Below are 27,950 nucleotides of genomic sequence, written 5' to 3'. Positions count from 1 at the left end.
AAAAATTTTTTTCATACTTTTGGGTGTCTTGCACGGATTAATTTTATTTCCATTATTTCTTATGGGGAAAATTCATTCACATAACGATTATTTCGCATAACAATTACCCCTCTTGCACGGATTAAAATCGTTAACCGGGGGTCCACTGTAGTTTACAGTATGAGAATGCTACAATTGGGTGTAAGGCAGCATTGTTTTGGGTAGGTATTTATACTATAAAGTAGGATTAATAATGTATGAATTTTGGGTATCTAGATTTGAAGCTTTAAGATTTGGATAATTTTGTGGTAATGTTAAATACTGAGTACCGAGTATCTAGTTTAGGGTGAATAGGTGGTTTTTGAGAAGAGCCTTAAACTGGTGTTCAGACCTGGTTACTTAAGTATTTACTGGTAATGAATTCAAAATTTTGGGGCCCTTATGTGCATAAAGTTTTTACACAGTGAGATATGGACACTGGGTACATCAAAGAGATCTGTGTCTTGTGTTGTGGTCGTGTGACCTGTTAAGGTTGGTGAGGAGAAGTTTGAGTGGAGGGTTTATGTTCGAGTGTAGTGTTCAATGTATGTAGTAGGCACATGAATAAGTATCAATGTTCTTAACAGTGAGCAGTTTTAGACAAATATTGGTGGAGTATGCTGTTGGGAGTGGGAATTTATCATCGTTCTGACTGCAGCCTTATGCTGGGTTATTAGTGGTCTTAGGTGATTTGATGATGTTGATCCCCATGCACAAATTCCATGTGAGATGAGGATAGATGAATGAATGATACAGTGCAAGGAGAGCTGATTGTGGAACATAGTACAGTATCTTTGATAGTATGCCCACTGTCTTAAAGATTTTCTTAGGAATTTGTTGTGTGTGTGTCTGGAATTTGAGGATACTGGCAAGGTGGATTCCTAGGAATTTTCCCTCTGCGAGTCTTGTGATGGGTGATCCATTTAGCCAAATCTTTCACATTCTTATGTATGTCAATTACCAGATTAACCCTTTCATTGTCCTGATTCTAAACACACTGTCGAAAAAAAAATTTCTTACCAAAATCTTAATTAAGAATATTTTTCCGAATGTTTTAAAACAAAAAAAAAATTGCGATCAGTACTTACCGAGATATAGAGGCATGAAGCTGACAAAGTGAACCACTTATGGCAACATCGCCGACTGTCTCTCACTCATATTTTTATTTATTCTACCTTTTTCTTTTATTTTTTAACATTTTCTTATTCAAGTAACTCTTGTGGCCTGTGAGACCAATACAGTGCATAATGTATATATGTATATATACATATCCACCTGTTGTATGCAACACAATAGCCACACAAACATTGTTATGATAATGTTTACATAACTTGTTCACATAAACCCACACTGTCTTCCACACTCACACTCTTGCCAACCCATGCCATCATCATCACCACCATCCATGCTGCCTTCCCCACACCCATGCTGTCTTCCCCACCCACATCATCATCCCCACCACCCCCACTGCCTTCCCCACACCCAAACTTCCTTCCCCACACCCATGCTGCCTTACCCCACACCCATGCTGCCTTACCCCACACCCACGCTGCTTCCCCTATACCCACACCGTCTTCCCCGCCACCCATGCTGGAAATAAGTCGCTGACTTTTTTGGGTTATCCTAGGTTATCTACAAATGCTGCTATGTATGATAATCTATGCAATTGTATTCATGTATACCTGAATAAACTTACTTACACAGTCTTCCCAATCACCCACACCATCTTCCCCACCACCCAAGTCGCCTTCCCCACCACCCAGGCCGCCTTCCCCACCACCCAGGCCGCCTTCCCCACCACCCAGGCCGCCTTCCCCACCACCCAGGCCGCCTTCCCCACCACCCAGGCCGCCTTCCCCACCACCCAGGCCGCCTTCCCCACCACCCAGGCCGCCTTCCCCACCACCCAGGCCGCCTTCCCCACCACCCAGGCTGCCTTCCCCACCACCCAGGCTGCCTTCCCCACCACCCAGGCCGCCTTCCCCACCACCCACACTGTCTTCCCTTTTCACTATCTGTATCTGGTATCCTGGGCATTGCTTTTGGTCACAAACTCCTCAAAACCATGAAATTCATCTTCACTGACACTTCCATCTGTGTTAAGATCTATCACTTGAGAAGAGAAGTCTCAAATTTGCTGGGGTGTGAGACAATTCTTACCACAAGGCATGGTAAACAAGGACTACTGAAATGGCGTTCCCACAATGCAATGCAGGTGCCCCGATTTTTTTTATACTACGCACACTGACCATGCAGACCCATTCTCACACGTAGGCCTACCAGCCTTCTGCTAGATCTGAAGCCGCTAGAATTTTGGCATATTAATACATCACCAACAGTGGCTCGTAAGACATTTCTATATGGTACCAACAGTGAAAGTGTTAAAGCAATACAGCGACCCTTTGAGTTTCAATATTAATACGTAATATTAATTCGTATCTCAAAAAAATTGCAACTCAAACCCCAAAATACATGGTTTGATGCCAGAACACACCCAATCTTCCTTTGGATTTTTTGTTGTTCAGCACACTGGGTTTTTTTTTTTAGTAAAACAATCATAGGCTGCATCCTGAACTGTCCAGAGGCATTAGCACCCAACAGCAGAGTAAGCCTATCTATCATATGTTTATGCCCAAGCAAAATGGCAGGACAGGGCAGAGGAAGCAGGGAAGGGAGGGATGCAGACAGAGGGGGATGCAGGCAGGGAAGGAGACAGATGGATAGGAATGCCTTACCTGACCTTTCATCCTAACAAGCCTTCCACATACCTAATCACTTAGTTACCCACCACATTCATTACCACCAGCTGCATAATCGCCCACCCAGTCACCCATCATCTAATCACCACCCACACCAGGCAACTGACAAGCACACCTCACACCTTTCACCCACACCACTTCCCTACAGCTTCTAGCCCTCACTACCCCACTCCCACAATCCCATACCCACACTTTACCCATATTTTCACAGCCCACACATGCCATCTACACTCCTAGTCATGTAGCCACCAGTCACCCTAATACTGCCCACACCAACTGCACACTCACCTGCTCAGCCACTCATCATCCACACTACCATCCACACACGATCACCAACACTGCCACCCACATGGTCACCATCACACCGCCACATTCTTTCCAGCCTTCATCCCTCCAAAACCTAACTCCATAGGTACGTGTGTAACAAAAAACGACAGGTGTGTAAAGGGTTTCTTTATTATCTGCTTTCCCATGGCAGGTCTTGAAACTTAAACCCCATGGATACAGAGGTCCTACTGTAGAGTGGAAATTAATTGGGACAGGAGTAAATTATGTTTTCATCTCGTAATATGCGTCTCCAGCTTAATTAATGTAGCCTGGATTCTTTTCTTGTAAGAAGAGCTTACTACAGACTTCTGGCAACCATCCAGCTGTGGTGTTACTCTGTGTCTCTCATCACTGCTGTAACAGTCATTCTGTAAGGCTATTCCTGCAAGCGTGATCTGTAAGTGAATGTGGTTTCACCAAATTCTCCCCTTCAATTCATGATTACTACTGGAATCCATGAGTGTTACCCCTAGGAAGTGTGCAAGAATTGTAGCTCTTAGAAAATAAGCCAATTCGAGTATCAGACAGACTGCCGGAAATTTGAGCCTAGCAAAATCAATTGATTGGATCCTGAAGAGCCAATAACAATGGTGATTGTGGAGTGCTGCGTCAAGGAAGATGCAGAAGAACACACAGGACAGCACCATAAGTTGACAAGGTCATAAGAAAATACAGTGGACCCCCGAGTTTCGGCAGCATCGACTTTCGTGAAATTCGACTTTCGGCAAAATTTGGCCTCGAGTTTCGTGATTAGACTCGTGATTCGGCGACCGTCCGGTACCCGTCTGCCCATCACCATGCACACAAAGCCAGTCTCCCACACCATTCACACTCAGTGTGCCATTGTTTACAAACACGTGACCATCACCCCACGGGTTCATACGTAATAATACATTGTTTTTTGTGATTGCAACTGCAAAATAAGTCACCATGAGCCCAAAGAAAGCTAGTGCAAGCCCTTTGGTAAAGAAAGTGAAGAACATGATGCAGAGGGATTTTGAGGCAGACCCTGACCCTGCCAACCCTTTGCCTGTTGTGGAAGGTGTTGTGGCATTGGGCAAGTCCATGGCGTTGGAGGTGAGTGACGGGGATGTCGAAGAGTTGGTGGAGGACCACAGGGAAGAGCTAACCAGACGAACTGCAAGAGCTTCAACTGGAACAGCATCAGACCACAGCTGAGGAATTTGCTTCAGAGGAGGAGGAAAAGAGTGAAGGAGATGCCTTCTTCAGTGATTAAGGACATGTGTTCAAAGTGGAATGAGTTGCAAAGTTTTGCTGAAAAGTATCACCCTGACCAAGCTGAAACAAGCCATATCTGCAACATGTTCAGTGACAAAACCTTGTCCCACTTCAGGCAAATCATAAAGAAATGCCAGAAACAGACCTCTCTGGACAGATATTTTGTGCAACAGGGGTCCAGTGACTCAAGTTGTTCCCAGTGGCATTAAAAGAAGGGAAGTAACCCCAGAAAAGGACTTGCTACCTGAATTCCTAATGGAAGGAGATTCTCCTTCCAAACAATAGTGTACACCTTCCTCCTATCCCCTCCTCCCGTCTTCCATCCACCCAGAAGTCTTCAGTAAAGGTAAGTGTAATATTTTTTATATGCATGTACTTGATTTCTGATTGTTTTCAGTATGTAAATCTTTATTTAACCCTTTGAGGGTCGACAGGCCCTCTCCAAGACTCTCAGGGTCAGCCAAATTTAAAAAAAAAAAAATTGTTTTTTCTTATGAAAAGATGGAGAATCTTTTCCCAATCATATTGACACCAAAAATATGAAATTTGATGGAAAACTTACGAAATTATGCTCTCGCGAAGTTAGCAGTCTCGACGATGTTTACGCATCGGTGATTTTGCCCACTTTGAGCCCTATTTTTGGCCAATTCCAGTGTACTAGTCGACAAATCATAACTATTTCTCTAGAACTCTATTTTTTCTATTGCATGAGTACAAGAAACCACCCATTTACTGATTTCAACTATCCAATACAGTGGTCAGAATTTAGCAATTTTGCCAATTTCACACAAATTTCAAAAGATGCCAATTTCCAAATAGGGTCCATAATAAACAACAAATACATTCCTGGCACTAAAATAACATTTCCTCTGTTCGTTAGTCACATCCCCAGGTCCCTCTTATATTTCTTTGGCTTTCCACTTTCAATTTTTATTCTTACAAAAAATAGAAGATTTACTGTTATGCAGACTGCTGCATTAGTGTAGAAATGGTATAAATAATATCAGCACACTTGTGAAAGAATATTAGACTCATCAGTTGACGTGTTTTGGACGCTTGGCATGATTTGTTTACTTTTGAACTTTGGTAAAAATCAAACATTCTGCTAATTTGAGCTCAATTACAAGGTACTTTTCTTTGTAAAAACAGTCAATCATCTCAATTTCTGCAATATGTCTTCCATTCTATAAAATGAGACCGAGAAAACTAGAATACAAAATTAAATACCATACGAAAGTACAGTGCAAAGTCTGTTTTATTCCAGTGTGTGCTGCAGTATTTTTTTTATACTGCACACACTGACCACATGCACACATTCTTTCATATGTAGGCCTACCAGCTTTCTCCCACTAGATTTGAGGGCGCTAGAAATTAGGCATACTAGTATGTCAAAAACACTGGGTCGTAAGCCATACTAGTACGGCCGAAACCCTCAGAGGGTTAATTTAAAAAAAAAAAAATTTGTTCAATATTTTTGGGTGTCTGGAACGGATTAATTTTGTTTCCATTATTTCTTATGGGGAAAATGGTTTCAAGTTTGGTGAATTTCGGCTTTCGGCAGGCTCTCTGGAACGGATTAATCACGAAACTTGGGGGTCCACTGTAGTGTAAAGGATCCCAAGAAAACCAGCAAAGATCTACAGAGATATTTGGCTTCAGCTGGCATAAATGTTGCTTCAACTGTTCAAGGAAGGCTCTTGAAGTTGGCAGATCTACCAGAAAGCCAGTAAAGAAACAATTATTGACTGCTGCTATGAAGAAAAAAAGAAAGGCTGCAGTGGGCACTCGATCACAAAGGATGGATGACAGATGAACAGATACAGCTCAGTGGTAGCGAGATGGAGCAAAGGCGAACCACTTCGGAATGAACACATTCAACAAGTGCCAAAACACCGACCTATGATGTTTTTGAGTAGTTTTACTGCTAAAGGCACTGGACTGTTTGTTATTGTTGAGGGTATGATGAACAGTGACAATTATATGGCAATTCTGACAGCTCGTATGCTCCTATTGTGGATACAGACTTTCCTGATAGAGAAGGCAGGATGTTGCTCCATGTCACACTTCCAGAAAAATGTTGACATTCTTTAAAGAGAGTGCACTATGCATTCTAAATTGGCCTGGAAACTCTCCTGACCTTAACCCAATTGTGAACCTATGGGCAATAAGCAAACACGGGATCATGAAATAGGACTGTTTAACTGTGAAGAAGCTAATTGCTGCTGTTATTAGGACCTGGTACCATGGCAAAGAACTAACCAAAATGTGTGTGTTGTCTATGATCACCCATCAGTAAATGGGTACCTAAGTGTTAGTGGACTGGTGTGAGTCTTATTCTGGGACACTGACCTAATTTACCTGAAATGCTAAGCATAATAAGGTGCTTTCTATATAGTAGTATGTCACTGTTGTCAGCTAGGCCTGTATACAGGTACCATCCAACTTATGACCAAGCTTGGTTCCGACCAACCGGTCGTAAGTCAAAATGGACGCAAGTCGAACCTTACTAGTGAATATCAACATCACGTTTTTGTAATGATTATTTTATAGTTTTATTTTGATATTTCATTTTTTACTTTACTTTTTGCTGTTAGTACTGTATTTTATACTGTAAGGGTTAGGATAAACACTGTAGAACACACAGTTATTTCCCAGAAGTAATGGTCATATGTCGAGCAGGTCATAGGTCGGATGGTAGGTGTACCATGTACATGTAGTAAATAATAATTATAATTTTTTTTTCTCTCTCAGCCGTTTGTTGGGCTATCTTAATGAAACTTGGGCAATGTATGATGGGAAGATGCTTCTTAACTTACACCAAAAATGAAAGAAGCCAGATCATAAATAATGGAGTTCACTTCTCAGCCATTAGCAGCCCCATAGCTGTATATTTTTGTATGGTTTTTATGGTTGCAGTCTAGTTTCTTTGGTCTCATTTGATAGAATAGAAAATATATTACAGAAATAGATATGAATTTGATTGCTTTCACGATGAAAAGTACCTTGAAATTGTGCTCACAGTAGCGGAAATGTTCGATTTTTTAGCAATGTTCAAGAGTAAACAAATGATGTCACTGTCTAATACATATGCATCTGCCAGCCCAAATTTCAATACGCAGTCACAAATGGGTTGACATTTATACAATTATTACAATAATGCAGTAGTCTGCATAACAGTAAATCTTCCATTTTTTTGGTGTGAATAAAAATTCCAAATGGTAAGCAAGAGTAATAAGAGGGGCCTGGAGCGGTGACTAATAGACAGAGAAAATGCTATTTTAGTGTCAGGAATATCTGCATTGTTTATTCTGGACCCCATTTTGAAATTGGCATCTGTTTTAGTTCCTGACCAGCCGGGCTGTGGCTCGTACGTTGGTTTGCGTGCAGCCAGCAGCAACAGCCTGGTTGATCAGGCTCTGATCCACCAGGCGGCCTGGTCACAGACCGGGCCGCGGGGGCGTTGACCCCCGGAACTCTCTCCAGGTAATACTCCAGGTGTTGAAATTTGTGTGAAATGGCCAAATTGCCAATTTCTGACCACTTTATTGGGTAGTTGAAATAGGCGAATGGGCAGTTTCTTGTACTTAGTCGACAGAATACACCTACCATCCGACTAACGACCTGCTTGACACATGACCACTCTACTTACGACCATGTTTTGTATGCCAAATTTCTGGGAAATAAACAACTGTTTGTGTTGTACACAGTGTTTATCCTAAACCTTACAGTTCTAACAGCATAAAATGTAAATTAAAAAATGAAATACCAAAATAAAACAATAAAATAAAATCATTACAAAAGTGTGATGATATTCAGTAGTAAGGTTCGACTTATGTCCATTTTGACTTACGACAGGTTGGTTGGAACCAAGCTTGGTCGTAAGTCGGATGGTACCTGTAGAAGTAAATATTTAAGTTTATTTAGGTATACAAAAATATTTACATAGATTATCATTCATAGCAGCGTATGTATAGAAAACCTAGGATAACCCAAAAAAGTCAGACAAGGTGAATTATTTCCAGTACCTGGCTTGGGTTTGCCATATATGATTTTTGGTAAATATTCTTTTTCTCACTTGTTTGTTGGGCTATCTTATTTAAACTTGGGCAATGACCAACCCTGGCTGGAATGACTTGCTTTTACGTGACCGACCCTCAAAGGGTTAAATGACACCATATGCCGATGTGTCCAGCATCTCTTCTCCATCTCCAGGGTAAATGCTGTGTTACTACATAATTTCTTTACGTATTATTATTGTTTTCCTTATGAAACTACGTACGTAGTTATCTAAAGGAGTTTGCCTTACAAACACACTGTTTTCTGTTATAATAAAAGCATGGGAAGGTATATCAGGAGCAGCAATGGCTGCCGTGATGGCCCTATACAACAACAATGGCCGCTGTGCCTCCGCCTCCACTAACACTACTCACATACGTAACATTTCCTTCACTCTAGTGTATATAGCATGTTTCAATGTTATTAATAGTTTATTGTGTCATATTAGATGAATTGTGATAGATAAATAAGCCCTATAGAAGATACTTTTTAGCCTAAATCATGAAAAGGTACCAGCAAGTTAAACTATATAAAGCTACCTGGGAACCAATTGAAATTACATGTATATGCAGGTACATGGGAGCTAGAATGAATACACCTACCCAGTAGTCAAAAAAATTATGTACACCTTTTAATAATAATAATCCATGGGAGCTAAATTACATATAGTATAGGTTCCCTGGGAGCCAAATTTAAGTACTCTTCATCAAGGTATGCTGGGTGGAAGGCATCTGGCATACTTTAATGTCTGAAATACAGTAATATCTTACCCCAGTAGGTTTTTTTTTTGGAAAAAAAAAAAAAAAGTTATGTAGCCTGGCAACTCAAGGTAGGCTACCTCAAAATTCCCTAAAGCTGCATCCTTCCATCACACAAGTCTTCCAGGCTTGTGTGGTGGACGGTTTTCTGTCCATGGTCCCTCTGTGCTGTGTGGTCTTGAGAGCAGAGTTCGTCAGATATTTTTAGCTACTGACAAATTAATAAGGGCAGGAATATGCAAGGACCTGATAGCATAGGTGCCTTGAGGACAATGATGACATACCCACACCAAAATCACATCCACAGAAACTTAGAAAAACATTCCCACTAATGTTCAACTGGAATACAGTAATTAGAATTGCTCTAATCATTTGCCTGAATCTTTCCACGCAATGTGGTGCAACAATTTTAATGCAAGACATTGCTCCTTGTCAAACCACGAAATTGGTTGTTCACTGGCTTCGTGACTGAGGTACCCTTCTTTGACTGGAGAGGACTTTCCCCAGACGTGATAGAGATCTACTAGGGAAAGGATATCGGCTCATTCCCTGATGAATATGTGGTAATCACTTCCTAGACAGAAGCATATCCTCAAGCACAAGGGATAATTATTTTTTGGCCATGATTTTAGAGACGAGTTGGCATACTTTAATGACAAGTACGTACTGTATATGTATACAGGTTCCTAGGAATCAAATTATATAGCCAACGGTACAGTTATCCCTAAAAATTTGTGGGACTCCAAACAGAACGTCACAATGACTACCGGGTTATCCTAGGTTAAATCTAGATAATGAACTACTGTATTACAGTTGTGCCCTAAAAATCATTGTAAAATATACACAACCTGCACATAGGAGACAAACTTATGATGTTTCAGTCTGACGTGGACCATTAACTGGTTAAATGGTCCAAGTTGGACTGAAACATCGTCAGAAATTTCAATCTCCTATGTGCAGGTTATCTGCATACTGTTCCAGTCATGGTACTATGCTTCCATTTTTTTAATCAGTGCCTTTTTATTCTTCAATCACTAAAAATTTTATATGCATGTAATTTACTGCATAAATAAAAACTATTTAAAGGGTTTGTTTTCTGGTGGTACCCTCTTTAAACGCTTTCATATCCCAACACTGAAATAATGGAGGATATGAATGTGCTTCTAGTATATTAAATTTAGTTTTGCCCTTTCTAAGACATTATTCTCAAGACATTTGCCCTTATTTTCACAGTTTGGGGATTTTGAAAAGCTAGTCCAAACAGTCATCCCTACTTATGAGCAACTGGGAACTACTTTCTTCCATGTCTAGAACTACAATTCTACACAACACAACTCTCAACTCCTTGGGAAAGAGTAAGGGCTCTCTGATTGGGCTCTGGAACTTTCCAGATGTGGGCTCAAATGAGGGCCTTGGAATGCTAAAAGATTTAAGAGTTTGTAAACAACCCATATATTTAAAAAACTTATAATTTATGAGTGTTAATAAAAACCAGATGTGAATATTAGAGAGATGATCTCAAACAAAATTAACTAAAATCTGAAAAAAAATCATGCATTAATTTTGCAATATCCATAGTTCTTAGTTCCAAAGGGCATAAGAATGCAAATCCCTCCACATTTGTAAAGACAATTGTACTTTCAAGTCTGATTGCATACAGGTACCCGAGAGTTTAGTCCTTTCAAGTAGGGAAGATGTCTTGATGCTGGTGACAGGTTGGGTCTACAAAATTGGAGCTACCATCCCCTTCCACAGATCAAACAAGATTACCCCACCCCACCTATTTCCTAGGCATTACTTGCCTGTGGTCTGGCTCGGTAGGCAACATTTGCCTCATACACCGAGTGTCCGTAGTTCAATCCCCAGCCGAGTAGAAACACTGGACATGTTCCCTTACACCTGCCGTCCCTGTTCACTTAGCAGTAAGTAGGTATCTAGGTCAAATGGTGTGGATCACATCCTGGGGGGACGAGATTAGTAGATCCCAATGGAAATAAGACAGTCCTCTATGATGCACTGAATTTCTTTGGTATCCTAGGTGGCTAACCCTCCCCTGGGACAAAAATCTAAACATGTCTTAGCTTTACTCTGGGGAGAAGGATGGATGGAGCATCAACACAGGCTAGTCCCATACCATACCAGGCCTCCTTGATGGCCTGATCAATCAGGCTGTTAATGCCAGCAGCATGTAATCCAACAAACTAGGCATCAGTCTGGCTGATAAGACAGACTAACTTACCAGTTCCCTCTTGAAGACAGCTAAATAGCCGATGGTAATGAATTCCTTAGATAATAATATCTATTTCTACAAGTACAAGGTATACAGGCCTACCTGATATCAATGACATACTACTATATAGAAAGCCAGTTATGCAGAGCATTTCGGGCAAATTAGGTCAGTTATGTCCCAGGCTGCGACCCACACCAGTTGACTAGCACCCAGGTACCCATTTTACTGATGGGTGAACATAGACAACCAGTGTAAAGAAACACACAATGTTTCTACCCTCGCTGGGAATCGAACCCAGACCCTCACCGTGTGAAGCAAGAGCTTTAGCCACCAGGCCACGAGGCATGATGAGTGTTTTGTCTTGGGCCCTCTACACTGAGTTATATCCGACTTATCTTTACACGTTCTCTCTCTCTACTCCTGCTTTTTAGGAGGTTATGTTGCCCTTTCTGTCAGGGGTTTTGTATGGAAATTCAGTTATCTTCCTCTATTGTAAGACCCTTATGGGTTTAGCACTTCCCAAAAATACTTAAGAGCCTAAATATACAGTATACTTCAGAAGACTGTGGTAAATACACCCAATGAAAAGCAGGGTGTAAGGTATACATTAAGAGAACTTGGTAAATGTAAAGGGTTTCCAAGACTGACATCCTCCCTTCCCACTAATGGAGCCTTAGGTTTCCCAAAGAAGGAACTAGGCAAGTTCAAAATTACCCTCAAGAGAGGAACCTTGAAGTCAGTGTGTGGGCTCTTGATCAAAGGAACTGGACTAGACCTCTCCTTCCTGGGGCCGAATCTGATTGCCTCCCATCTTGCAGGCATTAAATGACCTTTATGGGTTTAGTGCTTCCATCATAAATGTAATAATCCTTAAGTTAATTCTGGATCAGCCAGACTGTGGTGCGTATGTTGGACTACATGCGGCTAATACCAACAGCCTAGCTGGTATCAGCCACATGGTATGAGAATGGGTGACAGGTGTGGTGACCCTGGGAACCTTTTTTGGGTAATCTTTAGGAGCCAAACTCTTAATTTAAGTAGTGTCATCAAGTCTGATAAGTAAACTGTGCAACCTGCATTACATAACCCTAATTTGTCGTGTCTTATTTGATAAAAAGAAGTTATATGACTGCAAATTAAGATTAACATTGAGGGTTAGTAATCGTGTCATTACGATTTCGTGAGTCATCTAGGATAACCAAAGAAAGGTAATCAAGTGAGGCTAATCTCCATTAGGGTCCTTTGGTCCATTCCCAGGATGCAACCTAGGTGAACAAAGGCAGCAAGAATTAGAAGGCTTGTCACTGTCACTCCTGCCAACCTGGGTCATCTGGTTGGAAGCCCAGCACACCAACACAGTTATGAATTATTATTATAATCAAGGGGAAGCGCTAAACCCGTAGGATTATACAGTGCCTGGGGGGGATGTGGAAGGCATTCAGGCTTAATTCGGGGAAGTGGAGCACAGATCCAATTCCCTAAATCAAGAGCCCCTCACCAAAACACAGTTATGAAGACCCTCAGTTACATAATACAGCAGCAGCTAAAATGTTCATTAAAGTAGCTTTTGTGTAAAATCAAACATCTAATGAGAAAAATATAATCTGAGGTAATCCAATAGGAGGTTTAATACATCTTACAAATTATTATAATCATTCACAGAAACAACAAACTAACAAAGGTCGCTGAGATGAAAGATGGGGAATGTGAAATATGAGAAACAAAAGTGCACCTCTTAATTCTGTGGAACAAGAGCCCTTCACAAGCACCAACAACACCACCTCTTGAAAAGTGATCATAATTTTATATTCATCAGGAAGCGTTAAACACACAGGGGGCATACAAGGCCTAGGAAGCAAGAATATAGTCTGATCCGAGAGCAGGAGCATAGTCCCAGGTAGCACATTATTATAACAAGGAAGCACTAAACCCGTATGGGCAAAGTGCCTATGGAATGGGAAGTAACAATATTTAATTCAAGGAAGACGATCATTGTTCTATGGGAGTGGTTATAGTTAATGCAGAGTCATGTATCCACCCATGCATGAACATTCCATCACCCTGGCTGCTACACCCATGACACTCAACACTGCAGGAGGATGGGGTGGCCAGGGTGCCTAGTGTGTCGTATGTAACAAAGAAGTGGGTGTAGTGGGCGTGGGAGGCCGCCCATGGCAGGTACACCCTGTGTCGCCCTCTTACACTCAGCTGATTCACGAAAATCAATGCCACGTCCCACGCCCTAAAAAACATGGGAACTGCGCTCTACTTACACCAGCCCAGACTTAACATTACACTGTACTTGTGATGATGACAAATACAACACGAGTGTGTATGTGAAGGAGAAACATGTGTGAGGTGTGTGTACCTAGACAATCCTTCAATATATAATACTCACCGCTCTGCTCGCCCAGGAAGACCAGCTTGAATTTCCTCAGTGGGTTTCCGAATTCGCCCGACATGGACATGCTATTATCTTGAGTTATGAGATAAATTTTGTCCTAGTGACCTCTACGGTCGGAACCACAGGCGAGATACCAAATATTACGAGAGAGCTGGACCGCCGCAACGCTCGCTCCGCCACGTACTGACTCGCCAGACTTCCGGTGAAATGTCAGGGTTGTGAGTGCGTCGCCCAGGTGGCAGCACCGCCGCTACGATCACCTGTCATGGCTACTGTGTGTACGGTTCTCTCATGGATACTTCAACAATACTACCACCGGTCTCTCCCAACGCCTCAACCCTTTAATGGGGGTGTTATGATACTAGTAAAGGGGGTATTGATATAAGAAATTTGTGATATCTACCCCTTCCTCGGATCAAACCCTTCCATTCCCCACCTACCTGCAGTAGGTGGCCCGGCCTCAAAAACCTTCCATTACACAGCAATAAAGAACTATAATAGATCACCTGATCGTGTTAACACCAGTCTTAATATAAAACAATTTAAGAATAGAGCCAAAGAATATCTGACGAGTGAAGCTACAAAATATTCATATTTTATACTTTATCTGATATATATATAGATTATTCATTCTAATGTTTATATACTTTTCGTGATAAAGCTAAATGTGGAGACTAAGGCGAATGTATATATACTTATAAAAAATAAAACTATTAACCGCATAACACAAGGATCTCAATGGAAAAATGTTTGTCCTAGGCCTAAATAAACGCTTACTTACTTCACCATTAACATAATATTAAATCTAACAATCCTACTGCTTTAAATTTCTGAAAGATGTGTGTATTAATATATCAATTTTAATATATCTGCTTTATCAACTAATGTACAGAAAAATGAATATCGATCAGACTGAATTGTAGTTTATAGTTCTTTCTGCAGCAATTATTGACATGATCACAGAAAACAGCTAGAATTTTATAAATCAGCAAAATAAAGTATAGAACTGTCCCCAGCTATTATCATATTACGACAATTATTATCACTCAATTTATTATTCTTCCTTTTCTAGAATGCCTCAAAGTTTTCTTTTATAAATTACAATAATAGAAAACGGTAAAATGTAAAGCACTGACTTTAATAAAGTCATTATTCACGCTAGATTTAGATTTTGCCACCGAAGAGGCTAATTTATTGTACACCCCATATCCATCACGTGGACGGTAGCGCAAGAGCATATGGATGCACAAAAGGCCCAGGAGCTGGGCCTCAAAAGGGTTAACAGGTGTACATTTGGATTTATATCTACAGTTCACTTATCTGTTACAAGCAAATTTAGTAAATTTGCTTAGTATATCTAAGTGGCAGCTCGTCCATAATTATTATTATTATTATAAAAAAGAAGCGCTAAGCCACAAGGACTATACAGAGCTCGTCCATAAGAACTGCAGAGCTGCAGTCCCCCCAGATGCTCGCTGCCAGACATACGACTTCATCATCCTTACGCTAAAATAATTTGCAAATAACAAATATATTACAGGAAAACTCTGTTGTATGTTGTTTTCAATATATTTATAAGCGATTTTTTTATTGAAACGAGATAAAATATGAATAAAAATAGAAGTTTGATGCGGTAATGTAACACCAGTATTACTTACCTGGAGTTTACCTGGAGAGAGTTCCGGGGGTCAACGCCCCCGCGGCCCGGTCTGTGACCAGGCCTCCTGGTGGATCAGAGCCTGATCAACCAGGCTGTTGCTGCTGGCTGCACGCAAACCAACGTACGAGCCACAGCCCGGCTGATCCGGAACTGACTTTAGGTGCTTGTCCAGTGCCAGCTTGAAGACTGTCAGGGGTCTGTTGGTAATCCCCCTTATGTGTGCTGGGAGGCAGTTGAACAGTCTCGGGCCCCTGACACTTATTGTATGGTCTCTTAACGTGCTAGTGACACCCCTGCTTTTCATTGGGGGGATGGTGCATCGTCTGCCAAGTCTTTTGCTTTCGTAGTGAGTGATTTTCGTGTGCAAGTTCGGTACTAGTCCCTCTAGGATTTTCCAGGTGTATATAATCATGTATCTCTCCCTCCTGCGTTCCAGGGAATACAGGTTTAGGAACCTCAAGCGCTCCCAATAATTGAGGTGTTTTATCTCCGTTATGCGCGCCGTGAAAGTTCTCTGTACATTTTCTAGGTCGGCAATTTCACCTGCCTTGAAAGGTGCTGTTAGTGTGCAGCAATATTCCAGCCTAGATAGAACAAGTGACCTGAAGAGTGTCATCATGGGCTTGGCCTCCCTAGTTTTGAAGGTTCTCATTATCCATCCTGTCATTTTTCTAGCAGATGCGATTGATACAATGTTATGGTCCTTGAAGATGAGATCCTCCGACATGATCACTCCCAGGTCTTTGACGTTGGTGTTTCGCTCTATTTTGTGGCCAGAATTTGTTTTGTACTCTGATGAAGATTTAATTTCCTCATGTTTACCATATCTGAGTAATTGAAATTTCTCATCGTTGAACTTCATATTGTTTTCTGCAGCCCACTGAAAGATTTGGTTGATGTCCGCCTGGAGCTTTGCAGCGTCACAAATGGAAGACACTGTCATGCAGATTCGGGTGTCATCTGCAAAGGAAGACACGGTGCTGTGGCTGACATCCTTGTCTATGTCGGATATGAGGATGAGGAACAAGATGGGAGCGAGTACTGTGCCTTGTGGAACAGAGCTTTTCACCGTAGCTGCCTCGGACTTTACTCTGTTGACGACTACTCTCTGTGTTCTGTTAGTGAGGAAATTATAGATCCATCGACCGACTTTTCCTGTTATTCCTTTAGCACGCATTTTGTGCGCTATTACGCCATGGTCACACTTGTCGAAGGCTTTTGTAAAGTCTGTATATATTACATCTGCATTCTTTTTGTCTTCTAGTGCATCTAGGACCTTGTCGTAGTGATCCAATAGTTGAGACAGACAGGAGCGACCTGTTCTAAACCCATGTTGCCCTGGGTTCCAGGGAATACAGGTTTAGGAACCTCAAGCGCTCCCAATAATTGAGGTGTTTTATCTCCGTTATGCGCGCCGTGAAAGTTCTCTGTACATTTTCTAGGTCGGCAATTTCACCTGCCTTCTGGTGTTACATCTGGCAGCGAGGAGCTGCATTCGAACATAAGAACATAGGAACATAAGAAAGGAGGAACACTGCAACAGGCCTACTGACCCAAGCGGAGCAGGTCCATGTTTCCCCCCCCCGGATTATCCCAATGACCCACCCAGCCTGGTCATCTCCACTCAAGGAAGGAGCACTGCACCAGACCCAGCAGCACAAGCTAGTCAGGTCAACTCACCCACCCACACTCACTCATGTATTTATCTAACCTATTTTTAAAATTACACAACGTTTTAGCCTCAATAACTGTACTCGGGAGTTTGTTCCACTCATCCACAACTCTATTACCAAACCAGTGCTTTCCTATATCCTTCCTGAATCTAAATTTTTCCAACTTGAAACCATTGCTGCGAGTCCTGTTATGGCTATTTACATCTCCTTTATTTATTCCTGTTTTCCATTTATACACCTCGATCATATCCCCCCTAATTCTACGCCTTTCGAGAGAGTGCAGATTCAAGGCCCTCAGTCTATCCTCATAGGGAAGATTTCTGATACATGGGATCATCTTTGTCATCCTCCTTTGTACGTTTTCCAGAGCATTTATATACATTCTGTAATACGGTGACCAGAACTGAGCAGCATAGTCTAAATGAGGCCTAACCAAGGATATAAAGAGTTGAAGGACAACCTGAGGACTTCTATTATTTATACTTCTAGATATGAAGCCAAGAATTCTGTTAGCTTTATTCCGAACCCTAATGTACTGTTGTCTTGGTTTTAGGTTACTGCTAACCAGAGCTCCTAAATCTTTTTCACAATCAGTAGTATTAAGATCTACATTATTTAGTTTATATGTAGCATGGTTATTTAACTGTCCAACATTTAGAACTTTGCATTTGTCAATATTAAACTGCATCTGCCACTTCTCCGACCATTGCGTCAGTCTATTCAAATTATCCTGGAGTGCTCTAATATCCTCATTAGAATAAATTGGACGGCCTATTTTGGTGTCATCAGCAAATTTGCTTATATCGCTATTTATTCCCTCATCTATGTCGTTTATGTAAATTGTGAATAACAACGGGCCCAACACTGACCCCTGAGAACACCGCTTGTGACGTGCCCCCATTCTGATTTCTCCCCATTTATGCCTCGTAAAGTGAACATTGCAGCTCAAATTGATTCAGCATACGAAATTTCGATAGCGAAACACAATGAACAGGTTGAAAAACAATAGAAGTGTATTGTCCAAAATTATAAACCGTAAAATTCTGTGGCAAATTTGAGCTCCCTCTCAGAGGACATGATGGAACCACGAGCTCCAAAAATCTAGGTGTATTTCGAGGCACATCAAAATCAATACAAAATGAACTTTTAAAATCTATGTTAGAAATTTGCAAAAACAAGATAAGGAAGAAGTGAAGAATGGTAAATACTTGGCAGTTACGTGTGATAAAACAACGGATATTTGTGACAAAACACAAATGGTGATTGTTCTAAGGTACGAGCCACAAGGCAAACCTGAAAGTTGAGGCACATGTGCAGCATTTGGATATCTTTATTGTAGACATTTCACCATCCAGTGGCTTTATCAATACAAATTCTAGGACATAAATAGAAGACAGTAGAACTATATACAAAAGATGAGACAATCAGTCCCTTAGCCTTGGAGTTAGTAATGAGAGCACCGTGGTGGTGGAGAATCTGGAGAAAAGGCAAGGAGACTGGCGGTTATATAGGCGTCAGTGGATAAGGACGTGTAGCAGACGTTGTTGGAGTCATTATGAGTCAAGAGCTTTCAGTGATGACAAAGAATCAGTAATGATAGAGTCAAGCTCAGTGTCATAAGTTGGCTTTAGCGCCATTAGGATCGCAAACAATTCAGTTTGCAGTGTAGACGCCCAGTTTTTAATTTTTATGCCTATTTCAATAAATTTATTATCGTTCTTTACTAGGGAGGTGGCAACAAGAGCAGATGCAGCCATGCCAGAAGACTCCTGTTTAGATCCATCAGTTGGTTTAGAAAGACACGTAAGCAAACACTATGACATATTTATTAGAAAACGTTTCGATCCTGGGACCTTGATCAAGGTCCCAGGACCGAAACGTTTTCTAATAAATATGTCATAGTGTTTGCTTACGTGTCTTTCTAAACCAACTTGTCGGTATTTATTACCAAGGTTTATACCGGATCCATCAGTGTACATAACATGCGATAAATTGTTACTACCAGCTAGGAGAGAAATTTCTTCTTGAACAGTTGCTTTTACAAGTGAGTTAAGGAAGGGATTACTATCGTAATTAAGTAAGGTTATTCAGGTATACACAAATACAATTACATGGATGATCATACATAGCAGCATATGTTTAGAGAACCTGGGATAACCCAAAAAAAGTCAGAGTAACATTTCTTGGGAGAGGCTTGTTATGTGATATTAAATGAACACATCTTCCATGGAGGGATCAGTCAACTTCCAGGAGTCTATTTATTGTGGTAAAAGACACTTATTTACAGTTCAGGTCATTTATTGTGGGAAACGTTTCGTCACTTGTGGCCGAAACGTTTCCTCTACTTGAACTGTTACTGTCTTTTTCCACATCTTGTCGGTATCACTATACCATTTTTCAGTCTATTTATTGCTAGGTAACAGAGGCATATACATTACATTATAGTGTTTAATGGGAGAGCGCTAAATCCGTGGGAGTCATATAGCGCCGGTAGAGAAGAGGAATGGGAGGCAATCAGGGTCGATCCAAGGGAAAAAAAGGGGAGGAGACATCCAACTCCTTGCACCGAGAGTCACTCACCCTAAAGCAGAGCAAGGAGTGTGACCAGTGAAGAGGCTGGGCCAGGAGCTGTGAATCGACCCCTGCAACCACAATTAGGTGAGTACCAGCATCAAGGACCCCCAATGGGGAGGGGTTCCTAGGTAATTTACACATGTTACTATGTGGACCTGTACCTAAATAAACTTACTTAATGACCATCCCTCGAGGGGATTATCAAGGGTAATAGGGTAATTAAGGTGGCCTGGTGGCAAAAGTTCTCGCTTCACACGCTGAGGGTCCGGGTTCTATTCCCGGCGAGGGTTGAAACATTGGGCGTGTTTCTTTACACAGGTTGTCCATGTTCACCCATCAGTATAAAATGGGTACCTGGGTGTTAGTCGACTGGTGTGGGTCGCATCCTGGGACAAAATTACCTAATTTGGCCGAAATGCTCTGCATAACAAGCGGCTTTCTATATAGTAGTATGTCATTGATGTCAGCTAGACCTGTATACCTTGTACTTGTAGTAAATAAAGATATTATTATTATTATTATTATTATTATTATTATTATTATTATTATTATTATTATTATTATTATGATCAGTAGTAATAGTGGTACATGTACAAGAAACTCTAAACTCGTAATAATAATAATAATAATAATAATAATAATAATAATAATAATAATATTAATAATAATAATAATAATAATAATAATAATAATAATAATAATAATAATAATAATAATAATAATAATAATAAGAAGAAGAAGAAGAAGAAGAAGGAGAAAAAGAAGATATTACAAGAACCCCCAAAGGAAATAAGTCACTTTGACTTTTTTTTTGAGGGGGGCTTTTCCTAGATAAATTTACAAATATGTTACTGTGTATGACACTTGTAGTCACCCAGATTTGTCGAACTGTACTTATGTGTACCTGCACCTTAATAAACCTACCTGCACATAGGACAATAAAACTTATGACGACATTGAGGTCCGACTTGGACCATATATATATATATATATATATATATATATATATATATATATATATATATATATATATATATATATATATATATATATATATATATATATATATATATATATATATATATATATATATATAACTAGTCACTCTTTCTATGTGCGGGTTATTATTTGTATATTGCTCCAGTCACGGTATTGTTCCTTTTTTATTTTTTCTAAACTTACCATGAGTCATTCAGTTTCATGGGAAATGGGAGACAATTAGGTTCAATTCAAGAAAAGGGAGGTCAGGTCTAATTCCTTCCATCTAGAGCCGCTTCCCCACCCGTCCATCCTCACAGGCGTCAATGAACCTCCTTGAAGGAAAGGGAAGAGCCCCCTTGACGATCTCAAATTGAATACTGGGAGTATACCTGGAGAGGGTTTCGGGGATCAACGCCCCCACGGCCTGGTCTGTGACCAGGCTGTTATTGATGGCCGCTCGCAAACCAACGTACGAGCCACAGCCCGGCTGATCAGGTACTGACTTAAGTGCTTGTCCAGTTCCCTCTTGAAGACAGCCAGGGGCCTATTTGTAATCCCCCCTTATGTATGCTGGGAGGCAGCTGAACAGTCTTGGGTCCCTGACACTTATTGTGTTGTCTCTTAGCGTACTCGTGGGGAATGTTACAACTCCTGCCCAGTCTTTTGCTTTCGTAGGGAGTGATTTTCATGTGCAAATTTGAGACTAGTCCCTCTAGGATTTTCCAAGTGTGTATTATCATGTATCTGGACCGCATTCCAGGGAATACAAATCAAGGGACTTCACTGGTTCCTAGTAATTTAGGTACTTTATCGTACTTATGCGTGCCTTGAAAGTCCTCTGTACATTCTCCAGGTCTGCACTTTCACCTGCCTTGAAAGGAGTTGTTAGTGTACAGCAGTATTCCAGCCTAGAGAGAACCAACAATATGAAGAGAACCATCATGGACTTAGCAGCCCTAGGTTTGAAGGTTTTCATTATCCAAACATGTTAGATACACTGCTGTGATCTTTGAAAGCGAGATCCTCTGACATCACTCCCAGTTCCTTTACATTAGTTTGTCGCTCTATTGTGTGGTGGGAATTTGTTTGATACTCCGATACAGCTTTAATTTCCTCGAGTGTTTTTTGTATCTGAAATTTCTCTTCGTTAAACTTCGTGTTGTTTCCCGCGGCCCATTTAAAGATTTGGTTGATTTCCGCTTGGAGTCTTGCAGTGTCTTCAGTGGATGACACCGTCATGCAAATTCGAGTGTCATCCGCAAAGGAAGACACCGTACTGTGTCTTACATCTGTCTATGTCAGATATGAGGTTGAGGAACAGGACTTTTTATTGACCTAAGAAAAGCTTTTGACACAGTAGGTCACGGCATCCTATTCCACAAACTTGGCCATTATGGTATAAGAGGCCACGCACTTGCATATTTCAAATCCTACCTTACTAATAGGTATCAGTACGTCACCATTAACGACACAACCTCATCAACATGGCCACTTGATACTGGAGTACCACAGGAAAGTGTCCTTGGTCTCCTGTTCTTCCTCTTATACATCAATCATCTTCCCAACGTATCACAACACCTGAAACCCATTCTCTTTGCTGACGACACGACTTATGTCATCTCCCACTCAAATCTTGCTACACTCAACACCATTGTTAACGAGGAGCTACTAAAAATATCTACTTGGATGACAACCAATAAACTTACACTTGTTAGGTAAGACACATATGCAACAGTTAGGTATCTTTATTATGAAACGTTTCGCCTACACAGTAGGCTTCTTCAGTCAAGTACAGAAAAGTTGATAGAAGCAGAAGATACTTGAAGACGATGTAATCAGTCCATCACCCCTTAAAGACTGATTACATCGTCTTCAAGTATCTTTTGCTTCTATCAACTTTTCTGTACTTGACTGAAGAAGCCTACTGTGTAGGCGAAACGTTTCATAATAAAGATACCTAACTGTTGCATATGTGTCTTACCTAACAACCTGTCGGTATTTTATACCATTTTAATGTTCAAACTTACACTTAACGCTGACAAAACCTTCTATAATATGTTTGGTAACAGAGCAGGTGTTGCACAACTTAACATTAAGATCTTATTGCCACTCTTATTGCCAAACATAATGAGGGTAAACTTCTAGGCCTGCATCTCGACAGCAACCTGAATTTCAGCACCCATACCGAACACAACAAAAAAAGTATCCAAAACGGTTGGGATCCTCTCTAAGATACGTTACTACGTGCCACAATCTGCCCTTCTCATACTATACTATTCACTCATCTATCTCTACCTTGAACATCAAAATGGTATACAATACCGACAGGTTGTTAGGTAAGACACATATGCAACAGTTAGACAACTTTATTCCGAAACGTTTCGCCTACACAGTAGGCTTCTTCAGTCGAATACAGAAAGTAGGCAGGAACAGTAGAGATGTGAAGACGATGTAATCAGTCCATCACCCTTAAAGTCGTAGAATTTGAGGTTGTCAGTCCCTCGGCCTGGAGAAGTTCAGTTCCATGACTATGGAACTGAACTTCTCCAGGCCGAGGGACTGACAACCTCAAATTCTACGACTTTAAGGGTGATGGACTGATTACATCGTCTTCACATGTCTACTGTTCCTGCCTATCTCTACCTTACCTATGCTATTTGTGCTTGGGGATCAACTGCAGCAACACCCCTAAAGACAATAATAACTCAACAAAAAGCCGCAATAAGAATAATCACGCAATCCAATCCCAGGCAACAACCCCCACTCTTAATATATCTAAACTTACTCACTGTACAGAGCATCCACACTTACTACTGTGTAACCTACATTTACAGAACCTTAAATTCCAATATTAATCTTGACATAAAACACTTTCTTGATAGTTGTGACAGGACCCACAGGCATAACACCAGGCACAAAAATCTCTATGACATTCCCCATGTCCGGCTAAACCTATACAAAAATTCAATGTACATACAAGGACCTAAAATCTGGAACACCCTACCTGAAAACTCTAGAACTGCAGACACACTCATCACTTTCAAAACTACCCTTAGAAAACATCCTATCTCCCTGACACACCCCACCGTCAGTTAACTACATGAAAACCGCCTATTCTCTTGTATCATACACACATAAGAAACAACCTAGACCTCCCCTCAATATCTGTGATTTCCCACAATTCACACTTACACTCACCCAATTGACTATAAACATTGAAATACGTAATAAAACTATTACCTAATGAATCTAAAACTAGTCATAAGTTTGCCTGTGATACTCCAATATAGGAACTTCAATATAAACTATGTATCGTACCAAGACAAAACCATTCACATTGCTAGATTTACGAACTGTAATGCAGTTACTTAGACTTAATATCAACATGCTCCATAAACTGTACCAATATAGAGTATTGAGTTAATCTTAGTCTGCCCGAAATGCCTAGTTATACTAAGTGTGACAGTGGCCCTCTCTATAATTAGTATTTTATAATATGTAAACCACACAATATCCTATAAAATGTAAACCCCGCATTGTAATCTTTATAGAGAATGAACTTGACTGATTGATTGTGGAACAGAGTTTTTCACTGTTGCCGCCTCAGACTTTACTTTGTTTACTATTACTCTTTGTGTTCTATTTGCTAGGGAGTTCTTGATCCATCTACTTGGATCTAGACTGAAGGAACACAGGCTTCTAGCTCCTGGAACAACATTCGCTTGGTACCGTCATCGTGAAGCGGAATTCACTCAGTTCTTTGGCAAAGAGGAATCTTTAGTTTTCTGTTCAACTATTTCTGGCCTTATTGAACACATGTTGATGTCATACAAAGCTGATGAATGGAGACCCTTCATGATTCTTCTAAGAGAAGTTTAAAGGCTGTACTTCTCTACAATGGCAACACAGCTGCATCTGTGCCAATTAGCCATAGTGTCCAAATGTCAGAAACTTACGCAAATATGAATACACTAATATCTGCAGTCAAGTAACAGAATCGCAATTTTCTCATTCGTGGTGACTTAAAAGTTATTGCTCTCTTACTAGGTCTGCAAGACAGATACACCAAGTATCCCTGTTTTCTGTGTCTTTGGGACAGTAGGGCAGACAGCCAGCACTATGAACAGAAAGACTGGGCACCAAGAACCAGAACTGTAAAAATTATAGAGGAATTAGTTTACTGAGTATACCAGGAAAAGTGTACGGGAGGGTTATTATTGAAAGAATTAGAGGTAAGACAGAATGTAGGATTGCGGATGAGCAAGGAGGTTTTAGAGTGGGTAGGGGATGTGTGGATCAGGTATTTACATTGAAGCATATATGTGAACAGTATTTAGGTAAAGGTAGGGAAGTTTTTATTGCATTTATGGATTTAGAAGAGGAATATAATAGAGTGGATAGGGGAGTAATGTGGCAGATGTTACAAATATATGGAATAGGTGGTAAGTTATTAAATGCTGTAAAGAGTTTTTATGGGGATAGTGAGGCTCAGGTTAGGGTGTGTAGAAGAGAGGGAGATTACTTCCCGGTAAAAATAGGTCTTAGACAGGGATGTGTAATGTCACCATGGTTGTTTAATATATTTATAGATGGGGTTGTAAAAGAAGTAAATGCTAGGGTGTTCGGGAGAGGGGTGGGATTAAATTATGGGGAATCAAATACAAAATGGGAAGTGATACAGTTACTTTTTGCTGATGATACTGTGTTTATGGGAGATTCTAAAGAAAAATTGCAGAGGTTAGTGGACGAATTTGTGAGTGTGTATGAAGGTAAAAAGTTGAAAGTGAACATAGAAAAGAGTAAGGTGATGAGGGTATCAAATGATTTAAATAAAGAAAAATTGGATATCAAATTGGGGAGGATGAGTATGGAAGAAGTGAATGTTTTCAGATACTTGGGAGTTGATGTATCAGCAGATGGATTTATGAAGGATGAGGTTAATCATAGAATTGATGAGGGAAAAAAGGTGAGTGGTGCATTGAGGTATATGTGGAGACAAAGAACATTATTTATGGAGGCAAAGAAGGGAATGTATGAAAGTATAGTGGTACCAACACTCTTATATGGGTGTGAAGCTTGTGTTGTAAATGCTGCAGTGAGGAGGCGGTTGGAGGCAGTGGAGATGTCCTGTCTAAGGGCAATGTGTGGTGTAAATATTATGCAGAAAATTCGGAGTGTGGAAATTAGGAGAAAGTGTGGAGTTAATAAAAGTATTAATCAGAGGGCTGAAGAGGGGTTGTTGAGGTGGTTTGGCTATTTAGAGAGAATGGATCAAAGTAGAATGACATGGAGAGCGTATAAATCTGTAGGGGAAGGATGGCGGGGTAGGGGTCGTCCTCGAATGGGTTGGAGGGAGGGGGTAAAGGAGGTTTTGTGGGTGAGGGGCTTGGACTTCCAGCAAGCGTGCGTGAGCGTGTTAGATAGGAGTGAATGGAGACGAATGGTATTTGGGACCTGACAAGTTGTAGGAGTGTGAGCAGGGTAATATTTAGTGAAGGGATTCAGCCCGACTTGAGTCCTGGAAATGGGAAGTACAGTGCCTGCACTTTAAAGGAGGGGTTTGGGATATTGGCAGTTTGGAGGGATATGTTGTGTATCTTTATACGTATATGCTTCTAAACTGTTGTATTCTGAGCACCTCTGCAAAAACAGTGATTATGTGTGAGTGAGGTGAAAGTGTTGAATGATGATGAAAGTGTTTTCTTTTTGGGGATTTTCTTTCTTTTTGGGTCACCCTGCCTCGGTGGGAGACGGCCGACTTGTTAAATTTATATATATATATATATATATATATATATATATATATATATATATATATATATATATATATATATATATATATATATATATATATATATATACATATATATATATATATATATATATATATATATATATATATATATATATATATATATATATATATATATATATATATATATATATATATATATATATATATATATATATATATATATATATATATATATATATATATATATATATATATATATATATATATATATATATATATATATATATATATATATATATATATATTGCGTCAATGTGTTTTTGTGTATCTGTTACAGAGTTATAGTGTGTGTGTGTTAATGAATCTGTATTCGTTCTTTTGTTATTCAGGAAAACTGGATGCATCAGCAGTGTGTTACTACTCTATTCTGTATGTTATATTCACAGTGGAAACTGTCATATTGCATCACGCAGGATGGGACTCATACACTGTGTTGAAATCCGCCAGTCTGAGCTGGAACACCTCAGTAGGGTAATGTTAGGGTGTGTGGGAAGAGGGTGGGATATAGATGCTGGCAAAATTGATCCCACTGCTTGTTTCGGCGTGTTATATTGAACTGGTTATAAATTACATTACATCATCCTTATATGCTTTATATTTCCAAGAAAATAATAAATCCACTAATGAGAAATAATATAACCTTAGGGAAAAATGTTGAAAGAAAACTAAAAGTGACAGTAATAACAGAGTTTTCGATTATAATAGTGGAGAGGAGTAGGTCCTTGATCACTTGTCTCCCAGGCAAAACACTCATACTCTCCCCACTTGTCTCCAACATCGTTACCCCAACCTTCTTTTAACAATTATATAATTAAAAGAAATAGAAACTGACATACGTCATGTACAAAGCCGTTGAAAATGATCTTCATGTCAGGCCAGGAAAAATCTTGACACGATCACAAACACAGGGGCTAAAGTAAACTTCCTGGTATTTCAACTGTCTTCCAGAATCTTTCCTACCGTAGGAAAGACAGTAACCTACACTTTCCCAACACATTTATTTTTTTCCGCTTTCAAAAGAAAAAATATAGCAATTTGTAGTACAACACTTGGTAGCATATTACAATGGCACAAGGGACTGCTTTCTAATATAAAAATATTAGAAATCATCGCCGCTGCCATACACAAAACGCTTAGTCACATCACAGGCGGGAAGAAAATCCCTTCTTACCCTCAATATACAAGTAATGGGTAATGAGCTGAGACAGTGACTATACACACATTATATATATATATATATATATATATATATATATATATATATATATATATATATATATATATATATATATATATATATATATATATATATATATATATATATATATATATATATATATATATATATATATATATATATATATATATATATATTATTGTAACCACGGACGAGTGGTATTTAATTAATACCAACACTGCGACTAGCCGAGGATTCGAAACCATGTCGTTTCGGCCC

At 40.0% G+C, this 27,950-nt stretch overlaps 1 protein-coding gene across 1 annotated transcript in view; it reads right to left on the bottom strand.

Moving 5' to 3' along the window:
• Positions 1 to 14,006, bottom strand: part of Rab6 (RAS oncogene family member Rab6) — a gene marked incomplete in the record, with an annotated part of 227,243 nt that extends 213,237 nt beyond the window's left edge. Inside the window, 1 exon segment of the mRNA XM_070088810.1 lies at positions 13,786 to 14,006. Coding sequence (XP_069944911.1) covers positions 13,786 to 13,855 — 70 coding nt within the window.
• Between the last annotated feature and the right edge of the window lie 13,944 nt (positions 14,007 to 27,950).

Source organism: Cherax quadricarinatus, chromosome 2 (genome assembly GCF_038502225.1).
Source record: "Cherax quadricarinatus isolate ZL_2023a chromosome 2, ASM3850222v1, whole genome shotgun sequence".
NCBI lineage: Eukaryota > Metazoa > Arthropoda > Malacostraca > Decapoda > Parastacidae > Cherax > Cherax quadricarinatus.
Note: the sequence above shows the minus strand (reverse complement) of the source record. Positions and strands in the feature narration are given on the sequence as shown.